Source organism: Cryptomeria japonica, chromosome 3 (genome assembly GCF_030272615.1).
Source record: "Cryptomeria japonica chromosome 3, Sugi_1.0, whole genome shotgun sequence".
Lineage (NCBI taxonomy): Eukaryota > Viridiplantae > Streptophyta > Pinopsida > Cupressales > Cupressaceae > Cryptomeria > Cryptomeria japonica.
The window spans coordinates 923,989,081-924,012,865 of record NC_081407.1 but is presented as its reverse complement, the minus strand read 5'-3'; the positions used below and the strand labels follow the sequence as shown (position 1 = coordinate 924,012,865).

Below are 23,785 nucleotides of genomic sequence, written 5' to 3'. Positions count from 1 at the left end.
GTTCTTTTTTATCTTCAGTCAGAGTGTTAAACAATTTCTCTATATTCTTCAATTTCCCTTCCTCTATAATTTCATTCAATAGTATGTCAAGAGGAGCCAAGTTTTGTTTTCTTCTCTTTTTCTTCTTAGGTGTCAGTTTCTTCTTTGGTGTAGTCTTCTTAACCGGAGATCTCACTGCTTGTTGTTTCTTTCTTGTCCTCCTAAGTGAGGGTGTGGTTGTCGGTGAGGGATCTCTTTTCCTTACAAATCTTTTGAAAGCTGCAGGCATGTCACTTTCTGAAGAAGTGCCTATCGGGGATAGATGAGTCTCACGCTGTAGAGTTCCTAGCTCATCCTTAGTGATACTGGTTTGCTTTAACACATCTTCTTTAATATCCTTTGCCTGTCTAGATCCTCTTCTCACAACTGCCTCAACCTTTTTCACTCTCTTCTTAGATTGTATTTGTTTTTCTATAGTCTCAGCACTACCAAATACTTCTTCCTTTGGTTCGTTTGGTGCTTCCAGAAGTGCTTTAGCATAAGTCTCAATTATATGATCATCCGTCTCATAGCCCATCTCTGTTACCCAAATTGTTCTTGGGATGACTGCTTCCATCCAAATTTCATCCTTTTTTATTACAAAACATATTTCATCCTTATATTTGTCAACAATCTTTTGTGATAATCTGATTCTCTTCTTCATTTTGGTCTTAAGTTCTCGAAAGTAATCATGGAGATTGTTTTCCTTATCTTCTCCCATATCGTTGAATAGTTCTGTTAGCTGTTTAGCTACTGGTATATCAAATCTAAGTTCTTTGTAGCCTATATCGAGAACTTGTTTGGTTATATGTAGCATCAAACATACTAGCAGATTTCCAAACCTAAAAGTTCCTTTCTTATCCTTCTTAATCTTGCCTAGGTTGTCAATTAACTCATCCTTCAACCACTCACATATATCAATCTTTACATTATCTGTGATCATGTCATAAGCACTCTTAATGCATAAGCTTGAAACTGAATTGAGTCTATTTGCATGAGTTGCCTTATACCCTAATATCATGTTGATAAACCTTACATTGGTGTCAGTTACATCATTGAATCTTAAGGACCTTTTATCAGATGTAGCACTAGTTAGCTTAGTAACTAGGTCATTTGAGACCTTCTTGGTTTTATCTGGCATTTTACCAGTGGACGGTAACCCCATGACAACTTTCATAGCTTCCATGGTGATTTTGTGAATTGCATCTAACTAGAAAAATTCACCATGTACCCTACCTAAGACTATCCTAATCACATCCTTGGGAAATTCAGGAATGCAGAGGATTCCAGTAAATCCTAGGGTTTCAATGATTTTATGTTCTGGTTTCACATTTTCAGAATTATCACATATGACAGTTTTATACATAGTTTTGATCTCTTCATCTCCCAATTCCTCTATGTTGCAGTGAATGTAAATTCTGGGGTCTTCAACATAAACAACTCCTTTTGGTATTTGTGAGAAAGCACCTATATTGTCATCTTTCTTTGTTACTTCAGGAACTAGTTGAAATACGAGCCTAGGGCATTTTATGACCTCGACTACAGTAGGGTTTGCTATATATTCAAGTGCAGAGGTGGATGCCATGATGATAAATACCTTTTTCTGTCTTGGATGGATTGATTGCTTGAAGTGCTTCGCCTCTTTGCTTGAAATTCCTTAGCTCTGCAAATACCATGCTCTACGAATGTTTGAAATCACGGTGAAATGAAATGGAGCCAAAACCACAAATTTATAGTATTTATTTGTCATCTACCACATTTAGTGCATGCCAGTTAAGTATTCACTTAACATTGTTTGTCGGTAATGAAGTAATTTCCAACTTCTCATCTCTAACTGAGGGAATAATAGCACGTGTCATTAGATTGCCAAACCCTCAAGGAAACTTTTTTCAATTTGATGAAGAACTTCCTACTGGTGGAGCATCACTTTGTCTTGCCGGTGAAGCATCACTTTGTCCTGCCGGTGAAGCATCACTCTGTCCTTCCGGTGAAGCATTGATTGGTTCTACCGGTGGAGGAGTATTCCCAACATTTAGATCAGCTTTTCTAACTCATTGTTTTGAGAATTCTTGCTTAACCTCTTCAACTTTTTCTTTACCTTTCAAGCTAGAACTTTTGTTGTTTGTCAGTGATCCTTTACTTCTATAGAATTTTGCAATATGCCCAATCTTGTTACATGCATAACAAGTCACATTATTCTTCTGAATAGATTTCTGATAACCTATGCCAGTTTGTGTTCTGCATTGATTAGATAAATGTCCAAATCTTCCACAAACATAACATCTCACATTCATTCTGCAATTTTTCAGAGTTGTGACCAACTTTGTTGCATTTTGAACATTGACCGGTGGGTGTGTTGATATTTTGATAATTTCTAGATCTACATTCATTTTCTCTATGACCATACTTATTATAGTTAAAGCATTTTCCATTGAATTTATAAGCATTAGGTTGTCTTACCGGTTTGCTGTGATCCTATGTGTTTGTAGTATCGGAGCTTTCACCAACTTCAAAGCCAATTCTAGAAGTGTCACCTTTAGGTTTTTGATTCTTCAGCAAGTTACCAAGTTCCTCTGAGCTTTTCTTGAATTTTTCTTTATGTTGATTTGCAGTTTCTAGTTCTCTTTCTAAGACTTCTTTTTGTCTCATCAGTTCATTGGAGTCATTCTGAGTGTGCATCAGATCTGTCTTTAATAAATCATTTTCATAGCTAAGTCTTGTGTTCTCATTTGCTGCATCACTTAGTCTTCTGGTCAATTATTCTTCATTCTTCTTCCTATCTTCAATCTCTTTACAAAATCTCATAGTCATATCCTGCATCTCATTCTTTGTAGTTATGTTCTCCAGTTTCATCTTACTTAACATATCATTAAGTGATTCCTTTTCATCATTCTCATTTTGCATCTTTTCACAAAGTTCTCTTCTCTTGTTTCTTGCAATAGCAAGATTCTCTTGAAGTGCTTGAATGATATCCTGAGCTGGTTTTAGATCATCTTCTAGTTTGATATTTTTCAATTTTTCTGTATCATAGTCTGAGAGAGCTGCTTCAAGTTGCTTCATCAGATTTTTCATCTTTACCGGTGTCAAGATCTTCCTCAAGCTGTTAGGCTTCTGAAAATAGAGGACCAAGCTCTGATACCAATTGTTAGAAATCCCACAGACACTGAGAGGGGGGGGTGTGAATCAGTATCTAACTGGTAATTATAATTTGTCCACTTAAAACATGCAGAACATATTATAATAGTGTACTGGTATGCAAGAAATAATGTAATAAATAGAATTAAAAACATCCACATGAAAAGCACACCATGACGCAAGGATTTAATGAGGAAACCTGGTGTGGGAAAAACCTCGGTGGGATTTGTGACCCACAATATCCACTTACTAGCCAATAAGAGAATATTACTTACAAAAGGGGCCTACACATGCAGGAAGGCCAATTGCCTAGAGCTCACTGCTTAATGGGAAGTCTCACTGACTTACTTGATGTGGATTATACAAATCCAATATCTTGTACTGCTTTACAATAGCATCTATAATGCCTGATCCAATACCGGTTTCTACTCTGTTCTTTACACAAAACTTTTAATCTATATTTCACATAGTAGGTCTGCCTAATATCTTCTTTTTCTTCGCTTCCATCACTTACAAAATGTCTACAATGATCTCTCTTATATATAAGAGTCATCTTACAACTTGCCAAGTCGGCTTACAAAGTTTTTACAATAATAAACAAAATATAATATAACAAAAATCCTGTCGGCCTCTGTGCCGGTATGCTTCCTTTCTCCATGCCAGTGTAGAGTGTGATCTATTGATGCCAGTGAACTATCATGTCGATGTAATGCCTTGCTGGTGTAATGCCTTGCCGATGTCATAGGATTGTAAGGTTTCCATCAATGACAAAACCTTCAATCACATACAATGTCTCATTGGAGTGTGCATATGCCAACATTAAGCACCAAAAGATGAAGTGTGAGAGAATGAGTGCAATTGATCTAATACTAATCCGATCCTTTTTGTAAATTCGCCACAGGCTGCAAATAGATGATTAGTAGTAAAATCAAATCAATAAAAAATAAAGATCTCAAAATTAACAAAATTGATTACGTTATGATACCTAAGCGATTGCGTGATTCTATATGGCCGATTGTGTAATTCTGTCAGAGCGAATGCGTGATCACAATAGGTTGATTGTGTGATGATAACAAGGCGATTGCGTGACACACAGGCAGATAACAAAAAAAAAAAATTGAATCTAAATTTGATCAGAAACCTGCAAAACAGATTGTGAGGCCCTAGCTAGATCTCTCATCATCCATTGAATGTTAATCAAATCACATTTCACCTGATATGAGAGAACTAATCTATTGTATCTGTCGATGGCTGGTTGGTCTTCCCAATCTTGTATCTTCTTTTCTACTTTGAGAATTCTTTGATAGCTTTTGGCCTGCCTTCTTTGTTCCTTTGTCCTTCTAGCACCTGAAATCCTGAATTGTACCTTACATGCCATAAACTGTTATAAAAACATGCAATAAAAATAATCTATTTCTTGATTTACTGAATTTCATGTAGAATTACACAGATCAGAGAACAACAAGGAAATAAGAATAAAAATAACAAGACAACTATTTTCCAAGCGAATGCGTAATAATATCAAAGCGAATGCGTGATCTTGAAAGGTCGATTGCGTGACCCTGAAAGGTCAATTGCGTAGTCCTATCTATGAGATTGCATAATGATGTAAACGCGAATGTGTGACGAATAGATCTGTCTTGAAATCCATGCAAAACTTGCAAAAAAAAGAAAAAATTTGTACGATATGCAAAAATAACAGAAAATAGAGAAGGTTAATTAGTTGTTGTTCACGTCGGGTTAACCAAAATGTCGCATGTAAAATTCAACTTTAAAGGTATCAATTAGAAGCAAAGAGAAATCACGAATCCCTATCCAATCAAAGAATTCAACAAATAGACAATGAAATAATGCAAATAATTAATAAGAATATAAAATATATTAATCAAAACTCCCTATTCCATGATTGCATATAGCTTCCATTGTTCTTCTTTTCTCTGTGGTATGATGACTCTCAGATATTGCGCTGGCAACCTACAAATGACACAAAGATTCAAAGTTCGTGATTGTTGAAAATGGAGATTGAATGCTCAATTTATAGATTATTGGAGAGGATTGATTGAAAGGTGGAACAAATTGATCAAGACGTGGAACTCAGGTGAGCTCACACACTGATTGCTAGTTGAACTGCTGATTTAGAGGTGAAACTAAATAAATTGAATAGATTAATTGAGTTAACTGATTGAGAAAAATCTAATAGAAAAGAAGAAAAAGAATGATTGGAGGAAATTAAGAAGATGACAAAGCTAACTAATTAAATAATAAAGATTATTTGAATTAAAGGATTAAAATCACAATTAATTAAATAATAAATATTTAATTAATATTTAGAATAGGGTTAATGATTAATTGATTAAAGATAGAAATTGAGAATTAATTTATTTAAATAATAAAGATTATTTAAATTGGGGAATTAATTAGAATTAATTAAATAATAAATATTTAATTAACATTAAAAAATGGTTAAAATGATTAAATGATGATAGAATTGGAAATGAACTAATTAGTAAGATGATGAGGAAATATCAAATTAGAAAAATAAGATTAATTAGTTTAATTAAATAATTATTTAATCAATTAAACAAATAATTAGTACATGATCAATGAGACATTTTTAAGTGTCTACAATAGTTTTTTTGCAACTCCTCTAAAATACTATGTATTTCTAAAGCAACAAAACACAAGATTATTTAAATAAACTAAAGAGATGCATAAATAGTTTCATTACAGATTTCTTAATAAGTTAGAGACATGATTAAAGGTTTTACCCATATATAATAAGTATAAAATAATAATTAACAAAATTAAAAATCACCAATTAATTAAAAATAATATTCTTGATTGAGAGATAATGTTTTTAAAAATACAAGCCATATTCATAACCTATGAACCATAAACACTAATTAAAATAGAACCAACTATCTAATATATTTAAATTTTTAAAAAATTAAAATTAAAAATAAATACCTAATAAATATAAATCTCACTCATATTAATATTAAAGATTCTCTAATTGAAATATTACAAGAAAGTAGTTCTGAATAAAATACATTAAACATTATTTTAAACATACAAGATGTAAATAAAAATTCAATTTCTCATGCAAGAGAAACTTCACATCAACAATAAGGAGGGATATGTAGAGTCTAAGAATCCAATGCATTTTCAGAGGCATCTTTGATGTCAAGGAATGCCTCTTGGAAGCACATAGAGAGCTTGTTCGCGTCCACATAACCCTTTGTTGTAATCACCTGCATCCTCAGCTTTCCCATATAACTGTAGCACGTCACAAGAATACTCTGTAGAGGGAATACAAGTGTGCATCAAGAACAACACCTCTGATAATAACTAAATAAAAACCGTTTTAACCTGTGAATAACTACTCACTGTTGGAAGACCCGAGACTGTAAAGAATCCACCTCTGACTTTGTACCCTGCAAAGATCATCTGTTCCGATGGGCCCCTCATATTTGTCACCGCAATGGTAGTGTTGGCAAATGGAGTGTACATAACTTTAGCCGATGTCTGTATGGTAGAAAACACACATAAAAAAATGAACAATAATTTTAATTTTATTTTTTTCAAACAAACTACAAACTACAATTTTAAGGTGGAAAACAGAAAAACAATACCTGTGCACCTCTGAATCGTGTAATATAGGGCAACATTTTGCCTATTAAAAAAGCTGCTAGTGACATTTTCTGCTTGTCTAACATGTGCTTTGCTCTTCGGACATACTCCAAAGGGTTTTTCAACTTCTTCATAGGCACTCGCAAGAATAAAACTCCAAATTTGTTTCCCTTTGTAGCTCCTGGTTTATCCACCTCCCCTACCCTCTGTGCCATTTCACCTTTTAATAAATAAGTTGGACTCTCTTTTAAATAAAGACAACATATTTAAAATAAATTTAAACACTATTTCTACTGCCACCATTCTGCTAATAGAATTCATTTGACTGGAGAAAAATAAGAAAAGCTTAAAGCTATGATAGTCATGAAAAAACTATTTGCGGAACCTTTTTTCCATGTCGGGACCTTGTGTTCAGTAAAACTACAGCTGTAACTCTCAAATTCTCTGTTTGTTTTAGATCTGCGTAAGTTGAAACAACGGTTTTGATTCAATTGATACTCTCCTAAATAAAATAAAATAAAATAAAATAAATAAATAAATAAATGTGATGTAATCAGATCAGACCACTAAGAACCGTCTTGCAGTAGAGTTGAAATCCGTTGAGTACGACGCCCATTATTACGTCATTCAGAGTCTATAAACAATATTAGTACATCACCATCAAATTCACATAGTACTATCTATATTTATATCTATATCTAAATATGAAGATTCTAACTTTTAATCAGTTGATAATTGACCAATTAATAATTGAAATTATCTAGATTAAAAATATAAATAAATTAATTATCATCCAGATTGTTTAGAAAGGAAATTGATAATTAAATTATTTATATTTTTGATGAATAAATGCATCAACATTCTACTAATTAAAAAATTAATATACAATCACAAAAAATATGGATAGATACAAGATTACATGTAGAGAGCCAAATAGGGCACAAACTAGAATAGAACAAAGCAACATAAAATAAAGCTGCTAAGCAACAGTAGAGGAAGGAGGCAGAGGGTCCCGCTCTCTTAGCTGTTTTCTCCAACTTGGTCTGAAGTGACAGTAGGAATATCCCAATCCTCATCTTTTTCCTTTTCGTTCAATTATTATGTTTTCAATCATTGGATGGTTAAGGAATTTAAATCTTCATTTGATATTAGAGAGGTTATTTTAGGAAGATAATCATGTCAAAGTCTAACTACCTATGCATTCTGGAATTTAATAAGATTAGTTATGATTCTAAGTGTATCAAGATGATGACTTTTTTGGTACAGAAATATTTATTTGGAAGATTGTACAAACAGAGTATGAAGAGTCCATTGGTTGGAACACTCTTGCAGCCAACAATTAAAATAGCTAAGAAAGAAGTTAAAAAAAGAATGCTCAACCTTTATTTCGCATTGGAATACCTCTATATATGAACCTATTTCTGAGAATTAGAAGTACAAAAATAACTGAAAACATATGAAAGACTCTACAAAAAGCTTATCAAGACAATGATCATAAACATTTAAAAAAAAATAAAATAAAATTTAAAATTTATTCCAAAAACACTTTCACTACACACTTTGCAATCTTTTATCTCATCTTCAATTGCATGTTTGGCATCATTATCCAACAACATATAGAAAACAAAGAGCAACAGTAACAGTAGTATTTATTTAAGAATGATTAACAAGTACCCCATCAACGCGTTTCTTTATTTCTCCAATGTCTTGGAGCGTAAAAGTGCAAGAAGCCATAACTTTGGGCAACAGCTCCACTCCAGGATGCCCTCGAAGAGGGAACCTGCTATCCTCCATCCACTTCGATCTTAGAAAAGTGGTAATCAGATCATGTAAAGTATACCACACAATAAGCACAAGAGTCAAAAGTCCATTCCATATCCTAGCTATGAATTCAAAGGCAGGCCACGTGGTGGTCTCAGTCTGTGAGTATTTACGAGTAGTTATTGGTGGGTGTTGTGTGTGTTGGGAAGGGGAAGATATGGGGGTATGATTATGAGGGGTTGTAGAACAGGCCCGAGCTAAAGAGACAATGGAAGTACCGTCTCCTAACATATGATCCAACTTCAGAATCACGATGGCTTCGCCCTTTGTGGTTTTGTAATTGATGAAATGGAACTCCCAAAGTGGGCGTGAGGGATCAAGCTTACTTAAATGCAAGTCTGAAATATATTCCTCTACATGCTTGTCATATAATGAGAGATGGGGAGGAAAGTGAGGCACAAATACATGGTCGTCCACATTAACCTCCGTCTTCTCCCACTTGAGAACTCCCTTCTCATCTCTAGTCTGCAACCATTATACATTGAAAATCTTAGTTATTCATTCTGAGACAACAGTGACCATAAGCACTTTATGTATTAACAGTATAAAGAGAAACTATACCAGTGTAGAAGAGAATTTTGAGTTCTGGGAGAGCAGGATTTCGTGAATGGCTTTCTTGGCCTCAGAGACATCGACTGGTTCATCGAGCTCAATCACGGAAAGCACGAATAAAGAGAATGATGGATCTTTGAGAACCTCTCCCATTGGACTCACTGCACCTTCCTCCTCTGATGCCATTTTGACTTCTAATTAATTTAATTGATAAGTTTGTAATCCTTCGTTGCTTTTATATTCTGCGTATTTAGGAAGGTTGTTGAAATGCTATTGAATTCGGATTTGTAAATGGTTCGTGGGCATTCATATGATGTAATTATTTGACTCGGCTTTGTAAATTTTTGGTCGGTAGGCATTCATATCATATTATTATTTGATTTGGCTTTGAAAATTATTGGTGGGTATTTATATTATGGGATGGTCAAAACCATAAATTCCCTATATGTCTTCACTCACTCGGTAACTGATACAGAAGGCACTACGTTAATTGTTGGTGAATATTCATATACAATGATTAAATCCCGCACCTGCTTTCATTCACTCGGTAACTGGTACAGAAGGCACCGCGTTAATTATTGCTGGAAATGGAAATTCATATTCAATGATGTCCCACACGATAAATCCCTCACTCGCTGTCATTCATTGTTGGTCGTATAGTTAGGCAAATCCTACCTGTATTGTAGAAAGCTGATATAAATTTTATTTATTAGGTTTTGATGTTTCCAATAAAATGATATGAGAAAAAAATATTCGAAGATTTACTTATTTATAGAAAGTTCTAATGCAAGTCTTCTTAATATAAGTTCAAATCACAAATATAATGATAAATAAATAAAATTAAATGTAATATTTTTTTTTGAGACAAGCAGGATTATGAAGGGTTCCAAATTTTGTACAAAATGTAGGAATAAGTTTGAAGCACAACTAGACACCAACAAATAACAAGGGGAATCACAAAAAGACTACAAAGGAGAAAGACTTATAAAATCTAAATAGCCCACCCTAAGTCAAGGTGGTTTAAAAAAATGATCTAAACAACTTTGCTTAATCTCAAACCGAGGATATTTCTCCCTAAATCTAACTTTTTTGAGACAAGGAGTCATAGAATCACTGACATAACCATCTAACAACCCTAAGTCATTAACTAAGGAGTCCATTTGAGATTTACCTTTGCTATCTACTTTTTGAATCTACTGATAGGGGACAAGGAAATCCATTTAAGGACCTAGCTAATACTTCTTCTTTCAAACAAAGTGTTATTTTTCATTCTTCATGCAAGTATTGAAAGCGAGTGATCCCACAATAGTGGGTTACAATTTCACCCACCAAAGAAAAACGTACATGGGTAAATTTTTTTGCTAAGGGTGTACGATCAAACAGGGAGTGTTCGATCGAACACCGTTGTTTGTGTTATCACTGATTTAAATTAAGCTTTTCTTTTCCTATGATTGGTTACAGTTTGTTGAATTTTGAATAGGGTGTAGTTCCAAATGCTTCAGCTTTGTTCTAGACCTCAAAGGTTTAAGGGTTTTTGATTTTAAATCCTCTTGTGTTCATTTTAAACCCTCTGGTTTCTAATCTTTCGTTACTTTATTCACTTAAGTAATGGGTCATGGGGTCGTAGGAAGTGTCCCCCCTTGTTGTTTGCCTAGGCGGTTATGTTAATTAATTGAAAAATTTATGCCTTGTATGTTTTTCTTCTAAAGTTGTTGGGCCTAGTAACTAGTGCGCATCTCGCGGATGGATCCACGGCTCGCGTTATTTCGCTAGGCGAAGTTGCGCGTAGTTTAAAGCCAGCGAAGTTGCGAAAACCACATGGCATGCCACATAGACGATCCAGCTGGTTGTTGACAGCGAGTAAAATGGTGGCACGTGGCACAAGTCACAACAGTCAGCGGGTCAGGATGAAAAGGCTAAAAGGCGGGCCCCAAAGGTGAGTCAGGTCGCAGGTGGAGATGACTTGGCGGGTATAGCTGTTAATAACTTACTGGAGCCTCGTGGTTTTCTTTCGGCAAATAACAGAGTGACAAGTCAGCTCCGAAAGTGATTGGGCGCCAGGTGTTGACAATGAGTCAGCGGGCCCACCCCTCCTGAGAGCCTTTTCAGAGGATTAAAAGCCGATCAGCTCAAGAGATGATCCGACGGCCCGCGCTGTTTCGCAAGGGCAAGACGCTCGTTCTTTATACCCCGCGAAATAGCGAGAGTGAACGAGAGCCGTCCACGTGTTATGATGATGACCTAGAGGATATAGCTGTTAAGAAGAAAGTGGGGCCCTGTGGTTTCCTTTTGGCGTATAACAGAGTGACAAGTCAGCTCCGAAAGTGACTGGGCGCTAGGTGTTCACAATGAGTTAGCGGGCCCACCCCTCCTGAGAGCCTTTTCAGAGGATTAAAAGCCGATCAGCTCAAGAGATGATCCGACGGCCTGCCCATGCTGTTTCGCAAGGGTAAGACGCTCGTTCTTTATACCCTGCGAAATAGTGAGAGTGAACGAGAGCCGTCCACGTGTTATGATGATGACCTGGAGGATATAGCTGTTAAGAAGAAAGTGGGGCCCCGTGGTTTCCTTTTGGCGTATAACAGAGTGACAAGTCAGCTCCGAAAGTGACTGGGCACCAGGTGTTCACAATGAGTCAGCGGGCCCACCCCTCCTGAGAGCCTTTTCAGAGGATTAAAAGCCAATCAGCTCAAGAGATGATCCGACGGCCCGTGCTGTTTCACAAGGGTAAGACGCTCGTTCTTTATACCCCGTGAAATAGCGAGAGTGAACGAGAGCCGTCCACATGTTATGATGATGACACGTGGTCTAAGAAGAAAGTGTGGGCCCGCCAAGGTGGAACCGGCGGTATAAAAGAAAGAAACGCGGCCAGTATCAAGTGGAATGCGAAGGGAATTTCAAGGCCAATGGTTGGACGCCACGTGGTATCATGTAGCCAATAGAAAAGTGGGACCCAGAGCAAAGCCAAAGCCGTCAGTTAACCTAACGCTCGATCAAGTTTTTTTTGATCGAATAGTTGGCGTTATTTCGCAAGACCAAGCTGCCCGATAGTTATGCTTCGCGAAGTTGCGAAAGAGCAAAATGAAACACTTGCAGGAATGTTGTGACCCGTTGGAGCGAAAAATACGAATTCTCGTATGAATTCAATTTTGAAGGGACGACCGAAGCATGTGGAATCAATGTTATAGTTAAGGCCCTGAGTACAAATATTTGATTCCTAACAACCGGGTGAAGATATCTTTTAAAGGATTTTGCAGAAGAGCAGACGCAGAGTTATTTTCCTCAGATACAGAGCAAGTCGGTTCAGTTGCAGAGCAAATTCCTTCAAGCAAAGAACAGGTTCTCTCATATTTTTGTGTAGCAATTCTTGTGTAGTGTTCTAAATAAGATAATTGATTCGTCGCAGAATTGTTTAAGAGTGGCATTCATTTCTTGCATTTTCAAAATGGCTCCTAAAAGAGAATTTTCTGGCAAAGTTAACTATTTAGAAAGGAGTGTGTGTGATGATTTTTTAGAACAGTTGACGTTGTCAACTAATCAGGCATCAAAGGCAAAAGAGTTAGTGCCCAAGGCTCCCCGTCTAAAGATAAGAGAAGGATTATATGACAAGGGTAATTGGTTGAGAGACCCGCATGTTGGACTGTCTGGGTTGGGGTTGTTTAAAGTTGGATTCGGAATGAGAAATTCTCCTGCCCCGCAAAACAGTATCTGGGAATTAGATGTTGGGAAATTAGTAGTCCCAGGGGTATTCATGGACATAGATTTGCTAACCCAAGTTGCATTCAACTATGATCCAGTCACAAGAAGCATTCGGGATGTAAATGGGAAAACCCTTGTTGAAATTAATGCTGAAGAGTTTAGGACAGCATTTGGGCTTAATGAGTTTACAAACTTTCTAGAACCTATAAACTTCACATCATTAGCCCAAATTTACGGTGCACAGAGGAGTCATCTCAAGAATGGGCCTCTCAAGGAATTTTTTGTGAAAATAGGAGGGTTAACAGTTGTAGGACCCAATCCACAAGAGCCCTTCTCATTAAGTATGTTTAGCCTGAGGGCTAAAGGAATGTATTGGGCACTTTGCCAAGTTTTGGGAGAAGATGCTGAAGCAAATATGTCGAATCATTACTTGTTAATGATTGCCCAGATTCTGAATCCTTCTCTTGCAATCACATTTGATTATGCCTCTTTTATTGTTGATGCTATCCATGGAGGGTTGATAGGAATCAAGAATGGAAAGGTGGACAGGCCTTTCGGATGGTACTCACTCCTAATGCATCTTTTTCTCTTCAAAGGTGGTGATTACTTTGCCAGTGGACTAGACCTGGTTAAGGAGAAGGAAGGAGAAAAAATGCCAGTACAATTATGGAGTACTGTGTTGTCATGGGATAGAGAGGATGCTAGTTTTTTGAAGTTTGATAAATATTTTGCATCCAAAATAAGGACTCTCCTCTGCTCTGATAACCCAAGAATCCCCAAGGTTCTTCTGGAATTTGTAACACCAAAAGAATTCGCAGAGAATATAAAAATTGTTCATAACTGGGGTGACATTTATTTATATCCAGTCTCCACAGTTTTCAGAGTTTTTGGTTTCAGGGGCACCCCATTTTTGTTACCTTACCAGGTACCTCTCAAAGTGGGAATCGCGGAGATCCTTAGACAAATTGGTGGCTTACAGGAGGTAGAGTTGACAGGCAGGGGTAAAGGGACTATTTTCCCTGCAGCTACCATAGCCCACCAATTTGTAATAACAAAGGGAGGCTGGAATTGCTTTGAGGATTTCCTCAAGCCTTATCATTTGTCCACTGCAGTGTCCAGGTGTGTTGATCCAGAAGACTTCTTCAATGGTATGTTTAGGAAGAAGGTAGCATGCAGAGGTAGGCCTCATCAATTCCAGTTTCCTGAAGACCTCATCAGAAATGAGTTTGATCTAGATGAGCAGGAGCTAAGGAAAGAAAAGTGGGTGGCTTATAAGAAAGCCTTGGATTTTGTGCATTAGTTTGATGCTAGCTATGACCCATTGTCTAGCTTTTTCCCACTAGAAGAGAAAATAAAGTTTTTGATTGTTTGCTTTGAGGATGTGATGCAGACACTGAAGGAGAGGAGGGAAGCTGTAATTAAGAGCAACCCTGAGAAGGCAAGAATGATCCTTAGTAGGTCAGCTTCCAGCAAGGCAATCCCTCTTGGTGATTACACACTGCATAAGAAATCATGTTATAGTGTGCTGGTGCCTACAACAGGGGAGCCCTCTACCTCCAAAGGAAAGAGGAAGATACAAGATGTCATTGACATCCAAGAGAGCCCAAAGAAGAAAAGGGTGGGAAAAGAAGTGCAGTCAGATACACCTTTGTATTCCCCATCTCAATCCCCTATCCATATAGGAAATGAGCAAGCAGCAGCTGAGCACCTCTTACAGTTGGGTAGTCTAGGGGAAATCGCATACACTTATGATGAAGTGGAGGAAGGGATGCCAAAAGAATCCATTCATGCTGAAATGGATATCACCTCCATTGAACTTAAAGGCCAGGAGTGGGATCCTGAGATAAAGCAGGCAAGTAGTGTCTTTCTAGCTGATAACAATTTTGTCACATCAAAAGCATTTATGCAGTTTATATGGAAACAACACATAGATAGATATAATGCTAGATGTGAAACAAGAAAGGCTGAGCAGCCCAATAAAGATCCAGCCCTGGTGGAAGAGGAAATAAAGCAAGGGATGATGGAAGAATTCAAAACCATCACCCCTGAGCAGGGAAGAGATATGGTAGCACAAGCTGGAGTGCTTATATTACCCGAATGGGATATTGCAGATGCCCTGGTATTAGATGCAGTAAGAAAAGAGACTAAACCTATGGAGGGGGTTACTTTCAATAAGGACAATGCTACACTTGTCATGTGGTCTCTCAAGAGAAATGAGAATAAGAAAAGCAAAGACACCCCAGGGTCAAGTTACCTCGGTGGAATGATGGTGAAGAGAGTACAGAGTACAGGGGTAGTGGAGGCTGCTAGCACTGTGTTAGAGACTGCAAAATTCAGTGTTGCAGTAGTAGAGAAGGAAGCCAAAGAGAAAGAGGCCCTCCAAATCAAGTTGGAAACAGTTTTAAAGGCCTATAATAGTGCCAAGGAGGAGGTAAGAGGTAAAGATAGCATCATTGCTAAACTGCAGAGCCAGTTGACTGGACAATACCATCAAGGTGAGTCTTCAACACTGATGATCTCCTCTTCTCCTGCAAGGCCTCCACCTATTAGCCCTATTATTGAGTTTCCACCATCTCCAGCACCCTCCAGCTCTCAAATGGTTGAAATTACTCCTCAAGAATTGGAAAACTTGAAACAGGCTCAGGCCTTATATGCAAAGAAGTATGAGGAGAGAGTAAGGGCTACAATTTCTAGTTTTGCAGATACAATAAATGCCTCATTGCTCTACAACAATGTAGGTAAAATTATGGAAATATGGAATGAGCTCAGGAGAGACAAGGCCATTTTGACGCCTATTTTTGACAGATGGAGGCCTAGGGAGCAAGATTTAGAGTTTATGTGTGTATCCTGCGATGAAGCAAGGGCCAATCCCATCATTAAATCCACTTCTGATGTCACTACAATCTTAATACAATTAGCAGCAGAGGTGGATAATGTGGATAGGAAGGTCAATTTGTGCAAGAAGGAATACACTGACCAAGTTTTTGAGTTGCTCCCAGGAGTTTTTGCTAGCCCGGATCAATTAAAAGACAAACAAATGTGGCTTAAGGAGATAGAAGCTAAATTGTCAGCAAGAGTTAAAGGAATTATTGATCTTGATGATGCTTCTTTCTTTGTTGTGACAATACAAGAGATAGAGAAAATTAAGTCACATTATGCTTTTCTCAATTCAGAAGTCAACAAAATGAGAAATTCTTGGAAAAGGTTGACTATGACTAAAGATAAAGCGATTAATTTCTCATGGGCGATAGAAGAAGTGTATCATGAGTGGACAATTAAATATGCCACCCATGATCCGAAATAGTTGGAGAGCGCCCCTGAAAAGATAGAAGAGGTTGCAACCGAACAACCTGTTGAAGAAACTGCAGAGGCTGAAAAGAGTTTGTAACTGCTTTTGCGAAAAGTCTGTAGCCTCTTTACTCTGAAAGAAATGATTGTAACAAACTCTCCTTGAGAAGTCTGAAGCTTTGTGCATCCATGTTTTTATAAATGGATACCAGGACTAGAGGAAAAGGGATCGCAAAAAATTGTAAGAAAACGCTGCAGAAATTTATCTGAGCTTTTCTAAGTCTAATGGAGAATACTCGAAATTTCTTGTAATATTTCTTGAACTAAATATCAATATACAGACCATCAGTTTTGAGTAAAGCTTTGTGTTGTCTTCGAGTGTGTTTACAAATTTGTTTACTGCTTTCATTCTGAATAATCCAGGATTGTTTTGTTTGAATGGAATTGCAAAGCAATTATAGTAGAAGTGTTCGTTAGCTTTTCTCTTTAGGAGGGAAATTAAAGAGGCGGGGATCACTCATACCAGTAAACTCTTTGGAAGGAACTTTGAATTTTGATGACCATAGCTTGGTTTGGAATGCTTGAATTCTTGTAGGTGTCAGGCATATACAAGGATTAATAGAAACCAAGCCGATGGGAAGCATAAAGATGTTTTGTTTGAGGAGTCTTATTTGAGTTTAGATGACTCTGTGACCTTGGATAAGGCACTGGTATTAATTGAAGTTGTTTATTGCATGCTTTGTTGATCGAAATGCTGAACTTAAGTACAATTTCCATTCTTTGTTTTCAGTTGATTTCAAGGTGAATAGATCCACTGGTTTTTTGGACTGGTTTGCTGTGGGTTTATGTTTGAAAGCGTGAATTTAACTCACAAAGGTATACCCATCTGGGCTCTGAGTAAGCCCGAAGTGTAGAAGGTCTAATTAAACCTTGTCATATGTTGTCTTGAGAATTTCCTTATCTTTGATGTCTCTTCTGCACCAAGCTTTAAACCATATTATTTTAAGGATGTTAAAGGGAATCAGATTTTGAAGACAACAATTTGATCGTACACGTGATGTCAAAAGTCTTTGATTGAAGGGGTTTTTTAATTAATATTTTATAGGATTCGATCAAACACCCCTTTTGATCAAAACCCTTTTTAAACTAATTTTTTTAATAAACATTATATAACCTTCCATCATTTTCAATTGTTTGTCGAGGCTCCACAAGGTGTTAGAGCAAACCCCCTTGGCAATTTTCAGCTGACAAAGCTTGTGAGTACCCTACACCACCCACCACTTTAGCTTTAGTATACTAGGTGCACCTAATTCTTTTTTTTCTTGTTTAAAATTACTTGTATGTTGTTTATATATATATATTTGTTTATTGTTAGATTTGTAAATTTATTTAGGCAAGTACATATGTTTATTTTTGTATTATTATATTTTTAGATAAATAATTGCATATTTCAATCATATAGAAAACCTTAAAAAATGGTAGAAAAATCTTTGAGAAACTTAGATTTTTTAGAAAAAACTTAGATAACCTGAGAAATTTTCTAGAAAACCTTAGAAAAATTCTTGTATTAGATTAGAAAACCTTAGAATTTTTTTACAAAACCTTAGAAAATTCTTGTATTACATTACAAAACCATAAATTTTTTTTTTAAAATCTTAAAATATTTTCAATAAAACCTCTCTCTCCCTCTCTCCCCTTTCAAGTCTTTTTAGTAGATCTCTCTCTCTCTCTCCCTCCCTTTAAGTCTTTTTTACTTTATCTCTCTCCCCCCTCAAGTCTTTTTACACACTCTCTCTCTAGATGTCTCTCTCCCTCTCTCCCCTTAAGTCAAGTTTTACACACTCTCTCTCCTTAAGTCTTTTACTGTGTCCCTGTCCCTCTCTCCTCTTAATTATTTTTACTCTCTCTCTCTCTCTCTCTCTCTCTCTCTCTCTCTCTCCCCATAATTTTCTTTCACTTTTATGTATATGTACACGGGTTCAAATTTGTCATAAGTGTACCAATTTTTATTTCATTTCAATTTATTATCAAAATCAAATTTTGTGTATGTGCACAAGGTTAAATTGATTATATTTTCAACTCTAAAAATGTTTTAATTTTATGTAGTTTGAGTTTACATCTATAATTTTAATGATTAGTATTTAAAATTAATGTACATGTTTAAATTTAATGTTTAATATCAAATTTTGTGTTGTTATATGTCGTATGTAAAAATTCATCTAATGTAAATAAAACTAGGAATGAAAGGGAAAATCACGAATCCCTATCCTAATTAGAATTCAAACAAATAGACAATGAAATAACACAGAAACAAGAAACATGAATAGAAAATAAATCAATTCAAACTCCTTATTCCATGACTGCATATAACTTCCATTTCTCTTCTCTTCTTTGTGGTATGATGACTCTCAGATATTGCGCTAGCAACTTGCAATTGACACAAGGATTCAAAGTTCATGATTGTTGAAAATGGAGATTGAATGCTCAATTTATAGATTATTGGAGAGGATTGATTAAAAGGTAGAACAAATTGATCAAGAGGTGGAACTCAGGTGAGCTCATATGAAAATTGATAGTTGAACTATTGACTTAGAGGTGAAACAGAATAGATTGAATAGATTAAATGAGTCAACTGATTGAGAAAAAGCTAACTGAGAGAAGAAAAAGAATGATTGGAGGAAAATTGAGAGGATGACAAAGAAAGCTTTATTTAGAAAAAGCTAACTAAAAGATGGAAATAGAGATTGGAGAGATAAATGGTTTAATTAATTAATTTAGCATGTGCTTGCACTTTAACTTAGATTTTCAATTTAATCTTTGCATGAGATTTATTCAAATATTGAATTTATTTTAAATTCAATTTAGTATTTGAATATATTTAGAACTTGACTTTGATTTTCAATTTGGTTTTTGAAATCATGCACATGTATTTGAAATTAGGAGAAATTAGAAGAATTAATGAAATTAGAAGAAATCTGAGAATTAATGAAATTATAATTTGGGAATTTGGAATTAGAATTAGAGGAAATATGAAATTAAATGAAATTTGAATTTGGGGATTTGGAATTTGAATTAGAGGAAATAATTAGTTAATTAAATAATTTAAAGAAACTATTTAATTATTTAGAAATGGACTTTAATTAAATAATAAAGATTATTTGAATTAAAGGATTAAATCACAATTAATTAAATAATAATATTTAATTAATATTCAGAAAAGGGTTAATGATTAGATGATTAGAGAGATAGAAATTGAGAATTAATTTATTTAAATAATAAAGATTATATAAATTGGGGAACTAAACAGAATTAATTAAATAATAAATATTTAATTAACATTAGAAAATAGTTAAATGATTAAATGATGAAAGAATAGGAAATAGAATAATTAGTAAGATGATGAGGAAATATGAAAATAGAAGAAATAGATTAATTAGCTTAATTAAATAATTAAATAATTATTTAATCAATTAGACGAATAATTAGTACATGATCAATGAGACATTTTTAGGTGTCTACATTTGCCCCTCTTTGAGACAATGTCAGAATGACATTGTTTCAAAGAAAACAAAAAATTCTGCCCTAGTATGTCTTGGTATCACTGTATACTATAAATATGCCCCCTAAGAAAAGGTGGTCGAAAAATTCAAAAATTGAGACCATATTTTTGATATCAGTATAATAAGAAATCATGTGAAGTTTCATTTAATTTTGAGATCGTTTGAGTAGGCGACAAGTTGTTTGAAGTTGACGGGGACTGTGGGCATCGAGGTGTCAAAAAACCCTAATTTTGAGCTATAAATAGATAATTTAGATTTTCATTTTCTCATTTGCAATTTAGTAAGTTCTTGGTTTTCTCTGTGAATTATGTGTTTTCTTGCGAGTATTTGATCATCATGGCTGGTTATAGAGCTCGATTGCACCTGTTTGACCGAGTACGTTCATATCAAAGACCTCTTGGGACTGGTGGCATGGTATTTTTCTAAGTTTTTGCTTGTTTTTGCTATTTTTTCCAAAAAAATTTAGTGTTCAATTTTTCCTTTCCGTCACACATTAGCCTGTCGCTTTTTATGCATACGCTATTAACATACCACATTCGCTTTAAGTGTTACACATTCGCTTTAAACATTACACATTAGTTATTTTCTTCACGCATTCGTGTTTAATGTTACGCATGTGCTCATTTCCTTACGCACTCATTGTAAATGTCATGCATAAGCATTTATTGTACTGCATTAGAGCTAAATGTCACAAATTCATTGTATGTGAAGGTATTTTATCATGCATCTGATAATTTTTTATTTTCTCGTGATCCAATATATGATATTTTGAACATTTTCTCTTTGCAGGAGAACATTGGAGTGCTATACTACTCACATAGCAGACCTAGTGGACTTGATCTTCGTACTGATTTACTTGAGGAGGATACTGAGCATATTCGACAGCTTGGTTTATATCATGTGTTACATTTGCTAGAGGTTAGGACCAACAGGGCCTTGATTACAACTTTGATAGAGCAATGGCATTCTGAGACCTGTTCCTTTCATCTTCCTACGGGTGAGGCATCTATTACCTTAGAGGATGTATGACGTATACTGCATATTCTGATTCATGGTGAGAGAGTTGTGTATAACCATGACGATGGCATTACTGGATTGTGTGCACTTTTCGAGTGTGAGATATAGGATTTACAGATTAGTGGTCGGTACGATATCCCTTGGGCGAGACTAGACTATGATCATCTAACTATCATACTATGCAGTATTGTCGGTGGTTTGTTGATTCCTGACAGATGAGGTCATGGATTTCTAGTTGGATGGGGAAGAGTGCTCCATGATATGATTGTACATCGACGATTATATGCTTGGGGTCCGTGCCTTCTAGCCATGTTGTATTATCAGATGCACGAGATTGTATACCTTGGATATCGTTCTATCAGTTGCGGTGTGATACTGCTCCAGATGTGGGCATGGAAGCATATTTCTATTGCGAGACCTGTTACTCATGTTGACTTGCAGCCTAGTGAGCCTTATGCTTATAGGTACACAACAGGTATCAAACACGGGGGATCGGGTAACACTTTGTATTGGAGACATCGACTTGATATTCTGAAACATTTTATTTGGAGACCATACTTAGATTGCCTCAGTTGGGCAGATGATGCAGTACACTTGCCCTTCTACCTACAATAGTGATATCTGATCAGTAGGACATTTGAGACTCAATGAATCATTGAGATGTATCTCCTAGGTCATGTACTGAGACAGTTTGGGGAGGTACAGGTTACACCAGTTGTGATAGCTTATTTTGCTCGTGTATCTCGGGAGTTATCTAATTGGGGGGTTTGTATACAACCTCATGTTGCTTCGGCTGAGTTTGATGCTCTCTAGCCACTACTTTGGGGTTGGGGTAGAGGTGCAGCGGATCCAAGTACTATGCTAGAATATGATGCATGGTGGGCCAAACATAGGCCTATTCCACTTACTGATCCTGCTGTTCTGATTACAACACAACAAATTTGACATCCTAGACAATGTCTGAGGATAGATTTGGGGGAGAGAGCCAGAGGAATATAGGGTAGTGGAGGAGATGAGGATGTAGACATTGGTGGAGACACCGAGTCTACTAGCAGTGGAGATGACGATGATTATTCAGGGTCATCAAGTAGTGATGATGCTGATGTTGATGATACTGACATGCTAGAGACGTGCCTACTGCAAAGGGTGGAGGAGGATAGGTGGGTGACAGGGATGATGATGATCCGTAGATCCTCAGAGTGCGGATTCAGAGTCTAGAGGATGAGGTTGCCAGATGAGATTTCGAGAGAGTGGCCTATCGTAGGGACTAGGGTGCATTAGAGGCTGAGAGGGATCGTCTCTAGAGGGAGAGAGATGAGGTAGTTAGGAGAATGCAAATCACCATGGATGCATATGATCAGCTATTCAGACCAGCGATTGAGGCACGTAGCCAGGCAGATAGGTATTTTGTTGCTGCATAGGAGGCTATTTATTATCGACAAGCTTATGAGAGAGCTATTCCTAAGGGTCAGAGAGAGCCTAGTTTTAGTTCCTTCATGGGGAGGAGATCGAGTTGATCTACTTCTAGATGGACTAGCAGTGGAGGAGTCATGGGTCCACCTCGACATCCTGGGGCAGGATCTAGTGGGTAGGACCCACCTGTCGACAGAGGCAGTGTCAGTTGAGACAGATTGATCATGTTATTTGAGCCTTCGGGCTTGCTTATTGTATTCACACACATTATCATTTTTGAGTTATATATATGATATGTAGTTTTTTGGTGGCGATCTATTATGTTTTGTCTATGTTTATATGATGCTATGAGTTATATTTTGTATATCTATTTGACTCTATATGATTCATGAATGCAATGGTTACTACATGTTTTATCAATGATGTTTATAAATGAACTTTGAAACTATATGGATGTATTTTTGTTTTATATGTATGTATGACTGATGTTTATGAATGCAATGGGATTTATATGTATGCATGTTTTTTTTGTATGATAATGCCAGAACAAATTTTTAACTCAGATGTACCTTGAAGAAATGTTAGTAAGATGAAGGAGAGAAGAGATTGATGAAAGAATGATGTTAGAAAAGAATATGATTTAGACAGAAGATGGGAAATCAACAAACTATCAAGAAATAGATGAGATGAGAATGAAATTGAATGAATCATAAACCTGTAACATTTATTTTATTGCGCAATATATTTTCATCACTAAGCCTTATTATGTAACAATGGAGCTTAGCACATCAGGGCATAAGGATCCAAGATGTAAAGATATCTCATTGAAGAAATAAACACGTAGTAGACAAGGAGTGAACCCCTCCATTCTGGGAAATACACTAGGGGTTGAGATATGTGTGGCATTCAATAGCTGAATGCTCCTATCACAGACACCCACTAGAGAAATTTCCCTAGAACTTCATAGGTTCACATCACAAATAGCAAACAAAGAAAAAGATAATGCCCATCATTGCTCCTCTAGTCACTTGTGGACATCCCTGAGTAGCATAGGAACATAATTTGTCGCCAAATGATAAAAGATAAAGACTGACCTAGACAAAATTCAGTAGCTATACTGACCTTGTGCCTTCATTCTTAGTTGCTTAATGTGATGGTTGATAATGTCTGATCTTATAAAGTTGTGGACCCCGTGTAAGACTGACTTGTCTGATTTTGAGTGTATCCTCTTCTGTTTAAGACAAGATAATGATCACTTAGATATGGATATGATACAATTGATAAGACAGTTAGATCAGTTGACTGTAGATGTTTGACTGGATAGTCATATGCTTTGTTAACTTCATGCGAAGCATTTGCTGGATATCTGCTAGGGTATTTGTTTCTTACAAGACATTTTATTGCAAGTTTTTTGATTGATTGATTTTCGATTTTTAGTTCTTTTCCAAGAGCTTTTTCGATGTTTTTGGATTATGTGGATTGATATTTGAATGTTTTTGATTAATTTTTCAGGATATTATATGGATGTTTTTGGTATTTTTTCAGGACATTTTCCAGATGTTTTTGATTTTTTTGAAGGATTTTCCATTGTTTTTGGATTTTTTAACTTTTTATGATTTTTATGATTTTTTTAGGACTTTATATGATTTTAA

The 23,785-nt window shown here is 36.0% G+C and overlaps 1 protein-coding gene across 1 annotated transcript; it reads right to left on the bottom strand.

Annotated features, from left to right (window-relative positions):
- Positions 1-6,124: 6,124 nt before the first annotated feature.
- LOC131040354 (wax ester synthase/diacylglycerol acyltransferase 5) lies at positions 6,125-9,380 on the bottom strand. The gene is made up of 7 exons (XM_057973261.2): positions 9,166-9,380; positions 8,458-9,069; positions 7,348-7,417; positions 7,169-7,242; positions 6,786-6,989; positions 6,541-6,678; positions 6,125-6,452 (listed from the first exon to the last, which is right to left on the bottom strand). Exons 1-7 carry the CDS (start codon positions 9,340-9,342, stop codon positions 6,300-6,302), a joined length of 1,428 nt encoding a protein of 475 aa, XP_057829244.2. The 5' UTR covers positions 9,343-9,380; the 3' UTR covers positions 6,125-6,299.
- Positions 9,381-23,785: the final 14,405 nt, after the last annotated feature.

Coding starts and splice junctions, on each gene's coding strand:
- LOC131040354 (XM_057973261.2), bottom strand. CDS start 9,342: ATGGCATCAGAGGAGGAAGGTGCAGTGAGTCCAATGGGAGAGGTTCTC. Junction 7,243..7,347: donor CTGCAAGACGGTTCTTAGTG/GTCTGATCTGAT, acceptor CAACTTACGCAG/ATCTAAAACAAACAGAGAAT. Junction 6,990..7,168: donor GGTCCCGACATGGAAAAAAG/GTTCCGCAAATA, acceptor GAAATGGCACAG/AGGGTAGGGGAGGTGGATAA.